The sequence below is a fragment of the Cynara cardunculus genome (assembly GCF_001531365.2).
Source record: "Cynara cardunculus var. scolymus isolate 2C chromosome LG 2, CcrdV1, whole genome shotgun sequence".
NCBI classification, from domain to species: Eukaryota; Viridiplantae; Streptophyta; class Magnoliopsida; order Asterales; family Asteraceae; genus Cynara; species Cynara cardunculus.
In genome coordinates, this window is record NC_037529.1 from 14,873,791 (window position 1) to 14,888,802 (window position 15,012).

The following is a 15,012-nucleotide window of genomic DNA, read 5'->3' on the forward strand; positions in this document are numbered from 1 at the left end:
GAATGGCAAAGGGTGTAGAATAACATCCCTCTATATATATATCCCCCACCACCTCTAGTTGGGTCCATCGAAGGAACCGGTTACAATCTCAAGTTCGACTGAGAGAAGCGTGGTGAATGGAGCGGATTCAGCAACCTGTATTGCAAGAAAGGCAGCATTAAAGGACACTGGGTTAAGCCCACAAAGTAGCCTAAGTCCAGTTGATTGGAAACATCGACCGCTGTGGGGCAAGACTTGTCACCTCGGATGTTATACACGGTTTCTCGATCATCGAATCAACACCCAAATTCTGATTAATGCCGAGTTTGAAAGATTGATGATTAGACAAACCTCAATGCTCAATGTTACTCTTGGAATGATCTTTTGGCTCAGAACTCTTAGCACGGCCAAATATTATCTACAATACATCGGACGTAATTTACAGCTTACGTCCTGTTGTTACTTTCAGAGGGTTTAGTTTGTACTCAAAGATGATTGCAATGCTAATTTGGCATTGCACGACCCTCTTCAATTCTTAAGTTGAAAATTGCAGATTTGGCGGTCAACAAAGATTCAATTCTTGGAATAGATTCATTGGCGGAAGTAGAAATATACATCTCAAAGCTGAATAACTGTGAAACACACTAAGATGTCAGACATCCAGCAGTGAATCAACGGAAGATTGCAGATGAGCAAAAGGAGGCAGCAGAATCTACTATGCATTCATTCAAAACTGCGATTTCTTCTCAGCTTGAATGCAAAAATACTATCCTTTCTCATCCAATTACTTGTGGAAGAGGCTACTTAGAACATCCTAGCTTTAGACACATCTACACCTGCTGCCAAGCTTTTTCAGCAAGGCTTCTGTCTATTCGAGAGGGCAGAACTCTCCTAAGAACACTAATACTATTTGCTAACAGCCATAACAAACTCTAGATAAAAATAATACCGGAACTACCCCTTCTAGAACATATTCCCACTAATGGGCTTGGGTCAGTGCATAACAGACGGTTTAGAAACACATATCCGTTGATTTCCTCCAATTCTTTGTCAATATCTGACAAACAGAAACTTCAACTCTGATAAAGACCCACAATTAATTAGAAAGCCAAAAATTCAGTAAAAAACAAGATCAAATTCAATGCAAAACAAAGACTAAAAAGCAGTAGCAGTACCTGAACTAGATCCAAGTATGAATCTTAGGCTGAAAATCAAGCTGACTGAAAAATTTTGCAACTGGGTACTCCAGAAATCGATTTTGATGACCTGTTATTTCTTTAAAATATGCATCAAACCAAATCAAATCATTACAAGTGTTTCTGATCTGGGAACTCAAAGAACCCTAGACTAAAGACAGAGGGTAGATCAGGGTTACCAGACAAGCGAGGAGATGATGTATATGCATATTGATAATAGATGAAAACTTTTTCAACTTGACCATCTAACTAAGCTTTTAATATCTTTAAACTGTACCGATATGATTTGAAATTTAACAAACACCAAATCGCAAATACACAATAATTACTATAACAGAAAGTTAGCAGCATTAACCATAAAATATAAAAATCAAAATCTTATATCTACTTCGAATAAGTTAGTTTGTTCAACTTCAAAAGTCGAAAGATGCACCCTATGAACCTCAAAGATCATCCAAATTGATCATCAGCTCATTGTTCCAGTATACTTCGGCAGACTCCTCTGTATGAGCCTCCGAGGCCTCCCTATCAAACTCCGCTAATGAATCTGCCAAATCTGCTCCTAAAATCTCAGATTTACAGACCCTCTTATATGCTTCGTAGCCTACCGCCATCAACCCTTCTGCTGCCAGTTCCCTGAGTTCGCCATCTCCAGAATCAATGGTGGTCAGAAACCATTCCGACAGTCCTGTTTTCCAGAACACAACAACAGCACAATTCTTGTCCACTAGTCGAACATCAAAAACATCTTCCGACAACTTCTCGTGGGACTTGCAGAGCAAGTTCTTCAATCTTCTGGCAGATGTGCCACTTCTGAAACCCCACAAGAAAAGCAGATTGTTGATGCTGATTTTCGTTGGATTATGAGTCCATGCACTGATGTCATCATCCTCGTTAGAGTCTTGGAAGCTGTTGGAACCAAGATTTAACACATTGGAGTAGCATTTAAGTGTTGAAGGCCCATCAGGGTTGTGGGTTTCGGTTTCTGGAGCGATTTTTAGGATAAAGCAGAGTTTCGCAAACAACTCGCTTATTCTCACAACGTTATGGCCATGATTCTTGCTTTCCTCCACACTAGCTGTAGAAACATAGAAGTAAGGAGATAATAACACATATCTAGCAGCCTAAAGAAACCACATCATGTAGGATTGTTTTCACTAGCCTACGGTATTTTTTAAAAGAAATGCTCCATTGACCCCACAATTTCAGTTTTCTTTTTGTTTCATGATATTTAATCCTAGGATTTCAAGATTCAAGAACTTTTGATGATATAGGTTCACAACACTTCATTTATAGTATATTCTACACAAAATTTGATGAACAAGCGTCTAAATTGCGCACAAAAACATGCACTTTGGATACAAGTTCCTGCACAAAACTTAGTCAGCAGCAGTTTAAGTTCTCTAAAGAATTTGGTAAGTAGTCGTCTATTGTACTTAAACATATGCACATTGGATGTGGGTAACATCCAAAGTCTGTCTCAAGGTATAACTGGATGACTGATGACCAAATATTTGTAAATACTAATATATTATGATCTATCAATCTGGTCAGAAATCAACATACTTGATGCTCACAAGCCGAATATAGATGCTTTTTGGGATGAAAGGAATAAATAAAAGCATGTGATGTATAAATTACGCTGCAGTTAACATGTCTGACTGACCTTTTTGAGGTATCTCTATTTCTATAGGTGCAAAGAAGTTTCTTTTCAAGTAGGAAATAGCTGCAGGTACGTTGGTGTATTTATTTAGAGGACCGATTTCCTTCATTAGATGATTGACGTCAAGTATGTTGGGGAAGACTGAATGCAACGAGCTTCTGAATTCGTCCATTGTGGATGGCAGTGGAGCCAGGAACTTGGAATGAATAAATGTAAAGTCTGCATGAAGCAAAAAAAAAATCTGACATTTATTTAGTGATAAGAATTTTCAACAACAGAGTAGAAGATTATCATAAATTGTTAATATGAAGATAGACCGTTAAGGGACTTGTGAGCAACAACAGGTTTCCGGGAAGTGGAAATCAAATCAATAACCTCCCGAAAGCCACGAACACGCTTGCTTTGTTCCTCTTCCATATTTTGAAGCTCTTTCTGCAATTTGGAAATCAAAATCAAATTCCATTGATAATCTAACTGAAACATACCCACGTATTAATACCTCTAACAGATCTCTATCTTCTTTTGAACTTGTTAAAACAACTCGGACAGCTTGGGCTCCGCCTCCTTTTGCTGGGATTATCAAAGGCACAACATTTTCATATCCGGACTTCACCATCTGTAGCTCGTACCCATTGTTACTAAATATTTGAAATTGGAAAGATATATATTGAAATTGTTTCATTAACAAGAGTTGACCTCAAATACAAGCTGCACTTGACGTTCACTGCAAACATCTATGTTCAGAGATGGTCTCAATCCATAATCTTCACCTCCTAATATAAGTTTCCTAAGGGAATTAACTAGAACATCTGCAGACAACAAGAAGTAATTAAAAAAAGCAAGTGAAGTCATAACGAAGTGATAAAGGTATTTGTTCACCATTAGTTCTCGTGTCTGAATGTTTACAAGCACTTATCCAGTGCCCAACTCTGGATTTAATCCTTTCAACAAATACATTATCTGCAACTGAACGAGAGGATGGAGATTGTGCCACGTAACCACTTGAAACTGGATTTTCCATTTGACCTTTTGCTGCTGATTCTTGTGCTCTGGACAAGTATGATATACCTTAAACGCGAGAGTAAAGAAAACGGAACTCAGAGAGAAGCATGCCATCATAAAGTCAGACCATTTTAAGCTCAAAATCTTACCATCATATATACAGACATTGAAGTCAAAATCTTCTTGAGCCATAGAAGTTAAATAGGATGGTTGACATGAAAAACTGTAACACGGCATCCCTATTTTATGCTCATCCCTAGGGAACAAATGGAAGTTGAACCTACACAGGAAGTGAAAAACAGCGTTAATCATTAGTTTGAGTGATAACTATAACTTGAAAAGTAGACATAAAGAATTATTAAAGCATAGCAGATACCCATCAACTTATTATTGTTAACGAGTGACAACCAAAGTTGTTAAAGGCTCAAGGCGCACTTAGGCGCAACAGGGTCCTGGGGACTAGGCGCGAGGAGTAGGCGTAAGGCGCGGGCCTCCAGAATGCGAGGCGCATCTTATCAATACACACACACACACTCACACACACAGTTACACACAACAAGTCTCCTATGCAGCAACCAACAGTAATTCGATAGAGGCAGAAGGGTTTAAAGCGTGAGCCGTGAAGGAGAAGTTTTAAGGTCTGGGTATTTATAGAGAAGGAGACTTACGGTTTGAGTTATGTCATCTACTTAATAAACTTTTTTTTTAAAAATCTAAGAGATGAGAAGATGAAAAAACTTACTTAATCTTTAGGGTTTAACTAGGTATTAAGTAACTCTTTATGAGGCGAACCTAGGCCCACAAGGCGCCTCAGCCAAGGCACCGTGCCTTAGTGAGCCTCGTGAATACGCTGAGCCTCGACTTGAAAAAAGCCCACGACCTTGAGCGTTATGAGCCTCAGAGCCTAGGCGCGCCTCAGGCCCGCTTTTAACAACTATGGATTTAATCCTTTCAACAAATACACTTGAAACTGGATTTCCCATTTGACCTTTTGCCATTAAATCTACAGCCATAAACACAAACCTAGATTGAGAGAACCACTGAAGATATTAGATTACTAATATACTATGTATATTGGATGCTTAGATGGCAGCACTGAAGATATTAGAGAACTAACAATCAATCTCATAAAGACATGATCAACTTCCAGCGGCATATGCATATCGATACTGTAAAGGTCCAAGTCCCCGGCCATGAAATTCCAGCAGACGGGGTGACCAAGATTTCACCTTGTTAAACTTTCTAGATGAAAGAATTTCATATTCTACGTAAATAAGGGTAGCAGTTCAAATAGCTCTCCGTTTCCTGGTTTAAGTAGCACTTCCTTTGATTGAACTCTCTGAGTATTATGAACAGAATCCTTCATGGTTTCCTGTATATCCCCATCTCAGCGAGTTCATGTAAGTGATATCTGAGTGCATTTTCTAATACCTGATGTATAATCTAAAAGAGTAATGGATCTATCTACTTGTAACAATCAGCTTCTATCATGGTTACAACAATCTGAAACTGATATTCGTTTGCTTCCAACACCTAACCAATATTTGATGATCCTCTAGAAATGGCAAACTGCAGTGAATCAAATATTTAAGGAAATCCAAAAATGCAATGATGAGATTAATAATGTCAGCCCTGTCATTGACGCCATTAATGAATTCAAAAGGTGATATACAAGGTTTTCTTATCCCAACTATCTATTAAGCCCTGATAAGTGTTATTGAGTCAATCAATAAACTCAGAAATACCAATTCAAGTTGCAGTCAAATAAATTGGGGGCAAGATGAAGATGCGATACAACAACATTTTAATATATATGGATTAGACGTATGCATATAAATGGCGAGAGAGGAGTATCAGTGACTAACGGGTAAGCTGTAAGCTTATTAGAAGCCCTAACGGAGAAAGGGCAAACAGAGAACTGAAGAATCTGAAACCTCTCGGCGGCATACTTGGCCTTCAGGTATGCGATTTCAGCAGTGTCAAAGGGCAGAAGTCGATGCCACGGGGAGGAGTAAGAACCGGTGTTCTGCAAAGAAACCGCCACGAAATCGGAATCGGATATTTTGTTTTTCAATTCATGGAGTGAATCTGAGAAATTGGACTTTGTAACCTGTTTTATAGGCCATTGTCGACCGACGGGTTTTTGGTTGAACAAGGATAAGTTAGATGTCTGAGTGCAGAGGAAGCGCCTCCGCAACATCGGAAATGGCGGCATCAACCGTTGTGTTTCTGTTCAAAGTACCATCTGAAACAGTTTAGGAGTCTAGTCTTGGACCCAAAATGCTGTAAAACCCCAACGTCCACATCCAGCCCATACCCCAACTTAGGGGTGCTCACGGCCCGGGTTGATCGGTTTGGAGCCGTTTTAGTAACCCAACCCAATGTTGGCGGTTTGAAAATTTTCAACCCAACCCAACCCAAACAAAAGTTCAACCCAACCCAACCCAACCCGTTCGGGTTGATCGGGTTGGTCGGGTTGATCGGGTTGTGTTTAAACAATGTAAAATCACATAAAAATAAAGGAAACTTTCCTTTAAAATACGACCGACTATTCAAGATAATATGCACGTTCATCAAATATTTAGATATTACAATAAAAATATTCAAACTAAATGATAATACATCAATCAATAACAATAGTTTTAGACGTTTCCAACCCCGATGCTTTCGCTTTCTTGACGTTGAGGTTGGTCATGTCATGATTGTTATCTATAATTCAAAGCTAAAGTTAAGGTCGGGTTCATCGGGTTGGTCGGGCTTTTTTGGGCCTGACCCGATGTCAACCCAATAAGGTCGGTTTGGCTAATTTTTTTATCGATCATGCATCGGGTTACCTCGGGTTGGGTGTTTTTTTAAAAATTCGGGTTGGGTTGGTCGGGTTCATCGGGTTCATCGGGTTTTTGAGCACCCCTACCCCAACTCCTCCAAATCTCCAATCTAGAACTAAGGCTAAGTTTGGTATTGGGAACGGGACGAGACTCACTGTCTCATGTTTGGTGTTACATGGGGTAGAACAAAAACTCACTGTCTTATGTTTAGGATAACACGAGATAGAGACAAGAATTGTGATAAAGTGTGATAAATAATACAAAATAGTTTTTTTTCTTGTTCAACCAAAATAGGTGAAAGAAGACGAGACAATAATGAGACAGAAATTAAAATATTACTAATTTACCCTAGTTTGATATATAACTTTAATATGGTATTTGTTTTGATGGTCATCACCACTACTTTCGGTCGTCGCCACCACTACCGGCAGTCACCAGCGGCCACCTCCACCTCCTCTTCCACTACAACATCATCCTCCATCACCTCCACAACCACCGTCCACCAAGTTCATTGCTACCTCTACTATAATCAACCACCGACCACCACCGTCCATTGCCACCACCACTATCGCCGTTGGCCACCTTCAAATCCTCCTCTACTGCAACAACCTCCTCCATGACCACCATCGGCCACCACCATTCATTGCCACCTCATCTCCACCATAACCACCACCACCACTATCTTTACTACATCAACCACAACTACCTCCTCCACCGTTGTCATCCGCCAGCACCACCACAATCTACCATCTTCATGTCCTCTATAACCACTGTCGTCCACCAAACACTACTGCCTCTACCTCCATAACCACTGTCGGCCACCGACCACCACCGCCCGTGCCACTACTACCGTCGGCCACCACCATCTCCACCATAACCAAAACCACCTCCACCATCACCACTACTACCATAGTTTATATCAAATTTTTCATTTAAATTTGGTACAAATATGAAAACTATGTACAAATACTTATAAATTAAATTCTTTAATTATTTATTTTATTTGTGTTAATTATAACTATTATATAATATTTAAAATCATCAAATAACTTTTGGAGGTAGCTTGTCTAGTTCTGTCTCGTCCAGTCCTAGTCGTACCAAACACCAGACATACTCCTCTTATGTCAAGTCTTGTCCCATCCAGTCCAGTCCAGTCATGTCCTGTCCTAACCTATCCTCTTGTCCTGTCCAGTCTAATTATGTCTGCGTACCAAACGCTACCTAAGGGATGTGAATGATGCGAGTAGGTATGTTGATTATTGAATGGTTTTGTGCAGAATGATTAAGTGGTCATATAGTTCTCTATCTAGCTGCATTCTTTCTGTCACCTGTTGGAATATTCGACAAGCGAGAAATTACTTTAGAAGGCTTATACCCGTTCCACAGGACGACTTCAAGGAGAACGTCGAGACGCCATCAGTTTGGAATAATTAAAAGGCTTTCATGATATAGTGCAAAATGAAATATAATTATTTGGTAATTATTTACAACGAAATTAGGACGCTGAATGGTTAAGAGAGGCCCATGATACAAAATCATTCAGAGGGTTTTAGAACCATTAAAAGACAGACTTTTTTTACCAAACAAGATTAACTTCTTAACGATTCAAAGACTGCCTCTTAATAGAACTATTAAAAGGTAAACAAACAACCCCTTAGATGCAAAATAATAGTCATTTTTCAGGTTCGAACTTGACTCGAAAAAGTTACGAGTAGTTTACAGCTGAAGTCGACTCGAACTCGGTAACATAATTTTAAACTTGAACTAAAGCCCGAACTCGTTTGAAGCTTGAATGAACCAATCTCAAACTTGAACCAAGCTCGAACTCGAAACACGCAAGCTAGAACCAAGTACATCCATTGAAATTTATGAAATTTTTAGGGTCTTATTTAAGAAATTACTAGTAACGTACCCGTATAAGATGTTGTGCTAATCATTTCGATTATGAAGCCGAGAACCCGAAAAGGCATTTTTGTTTCAAGTTTTGTTTTATTCTACGTCTCTCTCGATGCTAATTTTATTTCTTGCGATTTAATTGTAAATCAGATGACGTATAAATTCAAATTTAATATATTCCGTTGGTCAAAGGTTTTGAAATCAAATAGTTCGATAACGGTGTTTTTTAACCCATATCATTTGTTGTTCTTGTATTTTAAAGATCGACTTATGCATTAATTAGTGGTTTTTAGGGGTCGTTTACTAAACGTTTACTTGGTAAGTGCTTATCGAATAAATTTCCTTATCGGATGGACAAATACCAAGAATTTTACCGGGTAAGAGTGATAAGAAGAATTGAGAATCTTACCCAATAAGTGAAGATTACGACTCTTACCCAAGTAAGCGTTTACCGGTAAATTGTTGCATTTAATACGTTTTGATGTACTAAAATCTTAATCATCAAAATAAATTACAGTGTTGACTCCTATAAATATACACTTGTAAGCATTTGGGTAAACAGCCCGTAACATTGCAAAAATATTTGATCAATTTCCATAATAATCGGTTTAGTTTAAGAGTAATCTCTCTAACATGATACAAGAAGAAATTGGAAGGAAAGATTGGCGTTTTTCATATTGGGTATTTGCTTGTGAATCACAACAGAATCCATATAATATAAAACCCAGATTAGGAAAAAAAAACTAGAAAATCAGAAATTTCTGAAAACGGAAATAGGATAAAAATAATAACTGCAAAAAACAGATAAAGATAGTTTGTGAAAATATGTATCCTAAAAGATACCTCAAAATACGGGATTATTCCTCGGATTTTCCTTCTTTCTTTTCCAGATTTGCGAGACATCAGACATATATTTAGGACGACAACGATGAGGCTTTTCACTCCTCCATCTATGAGAGCAGATATTCTAGCAGTATGTGATGGTTCCACAACCAACTACGAACAATTAATAAAAATCTTCAAAAAATATATTCAATTGGAATAAAAATATTGAACAAATCAGAATAATTTCAAAACAATCGTACAAACAACATTTCTCATTTTATTCTTTTTTTAAATTTGACACCAACATAAACTATGTAAAAATTTACCACTGCGGTTATGTCACATTTTGCATATCGTCAACCGGACAATATTTTTTTGGAAAAAGGGACGGCACCCCACGAAAAACTTCATTAAACAAAACAAATATAACAAAAATACAAAGGACATACCCCTCGAATTACATATTGACCACCTAAGAAATGCTTCAAAAACACCGAGCAACGACTTAATTCTAAACCCAACAATAGAGTATAGGAGCCACTTAAACACCAAAACTAAATACTTAGGTGAAGTTTATTTTTTAAAAGGTGTTGAAGTCTGAAGTGTGATTTTACTTCTGATTTTTAAGAGGTGGTGCTGAAGTCTGAAATCTGAATCAGTCAGACTGTTTGTTTTTACGTCTGAAGTTTGAAACCTGAATCAGTCATATTGGTTATAGCGATGTTCTGTTTCAACATGGATTTGTATTTATTTCTTTCAAGGTTTTAGTCAAATAACAAAAAAAATTCAGAGTTTTCCTTATGGCAGGTGGAGTTGAAATCAGTTGTTTTATGGAATCTGAATCTAATTCGTCGATTACAATTTTATCATGAGATTCGTAAAAAAGGATATTGGGATATCAGCAGGGATCTTCTTCATCACCTTCAGATTTTGATTATGTATTGTGTTGGTCGTGAGGAGAATCGTGGATCATAGTAAGATGAGTCATCGGCGAGAAAGAGTTGATTTAAGAGGTATTAAGTGATTGGTTTATCATTTACAAATTCAGAAAAAAGAAACATCATTTAAGCTCTTATTTTGAATAAAAACAAACAGTCTGAAAATGAAAATGTCTAAACGATTTAGACTTAAGAATTGATTAAGAGGAAATTTCAAAAAAAACAAACAAGACCTTTAGACGAGAAATTAAATAAATGATTATAAAAGCCCAAGTTATGAGTAAAAAAACTTTGAAATGGAAAAATCTTCATTATCATTGGCCCAATAAGAAACATATAAAACTTTATCCATGACTCATGAGGTCAAAAATTGCAAACCAGCCCGATAATTGATCAATGACTCTAGACTTAGGAGCCCATTAATTAACAAGGGAATAGCGAACCGRAAGTGCTCGAAAGACGACCTTAACACAAAGAAATTAATATGATTCGCATATTTTAAATTACCATTAGTCTTCACATAAGCTACTAATTAATAGAAAAAAGGCTCAATTCTCCACATCCAATTCAGCGCAAAGCGATGCAAACAGGTTGCATAAACAAAAACCAAAGTTTGCACAATGATTCCAGTTTAGAAGCGTATCACGAAGCTTATTTATGATTTCGTGTTGAACCTGGTAAACGAACAAATAGGGGGTCGCCCTTTCTAATGTCCTAGGCGAAGGCAGTGCAGGTGAAAGCCCAATAGATCCCATTTTTTTCCTCTTTTCTCCATAAATTAAAACTAAAATCAAACCCAGCTTCAAATAAACTTTATCAGTCTATTTATAATCAGCTATCAACTTCCTTATTTCCTCTATATTATCCTTGAAATCTTATGCCCTTCCATATGCCAAGAAATGGTAATCACCAAGATGGCTCCAAACATCATACCTCCATCAACCATGAAGTATTAAAGGAAAACCATGATCTTGCACCATCCAACAATGGATTGGGATTCAGTATCATTGGCCAACTGCATTACCAAAAACAGACTCAAAGAGCTCTGAAACCATTAGAAACACATAGAACAATCTCATACTCCAAAGAATCTTATCAGGCTCATCCAACTATTCAACAACCCATAAGCAATTTGGAACAAAAGAAATCTTATTACCCTTAGTCAAATACAAATCCAACAGCCATATCACAAAAATAAGAAACCCATATTAGAGCAGCAATTGTGAATCAAGAAAAATCCAATAGGATACATTATAAACCAGGAGCTGGAATTCTCTTTTAAAAACAGCAACCATGTGGCATAAAAAATAAATAAAACCTCCATTCAGATCATTTTCCAAGAGCATTGCAATCTGGTCGAAGACCATTGCAATCCTCAAGCCAAACCAAAGAATACCAACAACTACAAACTTTAACCATGAGAGAAATTGAGCCAAAATCAAAAAAGGAGTTAAAACACCATATCAACAACAAGATATGAAACAAAAACTGTTGCAGTTCCAACCCTTTAACAACAGCCAAAATACTAGAGATAACAACCCAAAAATTGAGATCAGGACAACATCTTCCACCCCAAAACTAAACAACAGATGTATAAGCTCCCAAAACAACCAAATAAAAAGAGCAGCTTCATAACCTTGGGAAAATAACAAAAAGTTTGCAACTTATGAAACATCATAAACACATATTTAGGGCCCTGCCAAGCTTGAAATGTCCAAGAAGAATGACAACCTATAGAGAAATACAACTGTTGTCACAAGTTTTTAAATTCCAAAAAGTAACCATATAATCAATGACTTCCTATACAACAACCATAAAACCAAAAGCAGCTCCAAAAACAAAATACAAACACCAGCAGACAATAGAGAACTATAATGGCATAAAAGACGATCCAACCAAGTAATAGAACTGATCCAATTAAAAACCGATCAAGCGGACAATATAGTTATTTGGTATTTTGTTTACCTTTATCTTCAAACTTATCCTAATTTTCATTCAAATCAGTTACTCCTTCTTGAATGCCAGTTTGCTGAACGATTTCAAAAAGAGCAATTATTGAAGCAAATGAATGCACCAAACACATGTTTGAGCAAAGAAAACCTACTTTTAGTGTTATTGGTATCAACAATTGATGTCTCTTGTAAGACCTACTTCAGGTGATGTTGTCATGTATATTTTTTACCAAAATACAAACTTGCCTTAGTACTTTGAGGCATATATAGTAGGACAAAATGCATAAAATAGCAACCTACTTTAATGAATTTCTTTATTATAGCATTGTACTTTTAGTTTTTCTTATTACAACAATGTATTTTCAAACTATTTTTTATTAGGACATTGTACTTTGAATAATTTACCTACTATAGCATTAGATAACTTTTTGACTTAAATTTATCCACTATACTAGGTTTTCATGCCACATCATTGTCCATGTAGGCCGTTCACATGCACTAAACTGTTGACGTGACATTTCTTATTACAACATTGTGAAATTTTTTTCAACTCACAATCTTCTTTAGTTTTTTCCACCTCTAACATTTTCATTATTGATCTCGGGGATTTTCTTTCTCCCAACATATCTAGCATTGTTTTTGAAAAAACCTTGTTATGTCTCTCAGCCACTTGCAGTAGGTTGATGAGTTTGTCTAAAGATTATACTCTAGCTTATATTGGTTCATTAATATTTATTGATATATGTGAAAGGTGGAAATAATGTTATGAATCATGTCATCATATGTGAGTTTCTTACCACGAAGATTGGAATGCGGTTTGAGACACAACATTTCTATATTGAAATCAGTTACCTTCTTGTAATTGAGTAAATGAGTTTCATTCCGTTGTACGATTAGTTCAAGAAATACATGTCACGAATACTCCTGATTCTTCCTTTCAGGACATCCACAGTTCTTTGGGGGTTTCTAGTAGAAGATATTCCCTATGAAAGCTAGGACTAATATGTCGTCTCAAAACATGACGGTGTTTGTTTGTACCTCTTCAGGAGGTTGGTTTTTTTAGGGCCAATAGGAAGTTGAAAGGTTTCAGGTATGTTCTTATATCTTTCTGACAAAAGTAGTCTTTGCATTGGATATTTATATTTATACTCAAGTTCTTTAGAGTTTAGGACCTGAATCACAGATGGGTTGATTGAATCATTTACGTAAATAAGGGATGATATATGAACTTTTTTTATAAGACAAATAATTTAGAAGACACTTGAAATTTCATCATCATGACGATGTTGAGTTGTTCAATATTAGTATTTCAATATTTGAAATTAATCACTCAACATTTATGGATTCCCGGATAAGAGAGGAATCAAGTGGATTACGTAAATCCCTACAATCCTTTAGGTTATTTACACCCATTTGACAAAACTCTTTCAATATATTGTGATTATTTCATTTATGAAGTACATAAGATAATACTTATTTTTTTGGTAGCTTTTGACATAAGGTCAAAAATGAGATCAAATTTAAAAAAAATTACTGTCATATCGACATTACGGGAGCTTTTGGCAAGACACCGAAAATATGGAGTTGAAAGTGTAACTTTGAAATATTAATTAAAATTGAAAACAATGAGTCGAATCCCATAATCAAAATAAGCATTTGAATAATATTTTAACATTTTCATGTTAATTTTTGGAGCTTTTGATAAAAGATCAAAAGTTATGGGAGTTAGGAGTGTAACTTCCAAAAATGATTAATAAATTATAAAATTATAATTAGAATAAACATTTGAATATGATATGGATAAATCAACTAAAAAACTAATACATGATTAAATTAATAATTATTTAAATAAAATAATCAAATACCCAGATAATTTCATTCAAATATTATTATCCATCCATAATATTAGATCAACATATCAAATAAGTTGATGTAAAGATCATAATATATATGATTTTGAAGAACAACAAATCTTCATAAAAGTATATATTATGATATCACATATAAAAACAATACGTGAATTATAACATTAAGCATAGTAGAGTGATGTTTATAGTTTAAACATATAGAAAGAAAATCATATTCATATGAAAACATCGTGTTTGTTCATAACATAAAGTATAATATGGTGACATTTTAGAACTTAGACATATACTTTTATATCAATAAAAAATTGGAGTTTTGATTTAAAATGACAACAACTAAACAAATTAATAAAAATAAAGAGGTAAATGTGGCTAAACAATTACAAAACACCTAAATGAGTATCTTGTAACACCCTAATTAAAAAGATAATTTAGATCGAAAACATTCAACGAGAACCAGAATCTTGATATAAAATTTCACCCAACATAAGGGAATAGTATAACGTTTACAATTCAGYTATTGAGAAGATAAGTAACAACCTACTAATCTAGATTATTCTATATCTAGATTAAAGACGGGTGTTTCTATCAATCTCCAAAAATACCATAATATAAAAAACGCAACGCTCAAAAAATAACAAAGGCTATAACTACAAAAGAGTCTTTCACGAACCAACGCTCCTTTCAACCCATTTGAGCCCCGCCGTTAAAGGAACCTGATATACAAGCCATATCGAGAAGAAGTGTTAGGCTTACGCCCAGTGAGTTCAAACAGTGGTAAATATAAATCTATAAACAAAAAAAAACATTATATGTCAATATGCACGTAACGTAACTTTAAACGATACAAGGTGAACAATTAAGCCTA

At 35.9% G+C, this 15,012-nt stretch overlaps 1 protein-coding gene across 1 annotated transcript; it reads right to left on the reverse strand.

The window, feature by feature from the left end:
* Positions 1-1,438: 1,438 nt before the first annotated feature.
* LOC112507253 (poly(A)-specific ribonuclease PARN-like) lies at positions 1,439-6,091 on the reverse strand. The gene is made up of 8 exons (XM_025111739.1): positions 5,706-6,091; positions 3,990-4,120; positions 3,718-3,906; positions 3,535-3,647; positions 3,338-3,454; positions 3,156-3,270; positions 2,842-3,057; positions 1,439-2,253 (listed from the first exon to the last, which is right to left on the reverse strand). Exons 1-8 carry the CDS (start codon positions 6,053-6,055, stop codon positions 1,619-1,621), a joined length of 1,866 nt encoding a protein of 621 aa, XP_024967507.1. The 5' UTR covers positions 6,056-6,091; the 3' UTR covers positions 1,439-1,618.
* Between the last annotated feature and the right edge of the window lie 8,921 nt (positions 6,092-15,012).

Coding starts and splice junctions, on each gene's coding strand:
- LOC112507253 (XM_025111739.1), bottom strand. CDS start 6,055: ATGCCGCCATTTCCGATGTTGCGGAGGCGCTTCCTCTGCACTCAGACA. Junction 4,121..5,705: donor AATAAGCTTACAGCTTACCC/GTTAGTCACTGA, acceptor CTTCCTGTGTAG/GTTCAACTTCCATTTGTTCC. Junction 3,058..3,155: donor TGCTCACAAGTCCCTTAACG/GTCTATCTTCAT, acceptor TGCTTCATGCAG/ACTTTACATTTATTCATTCC.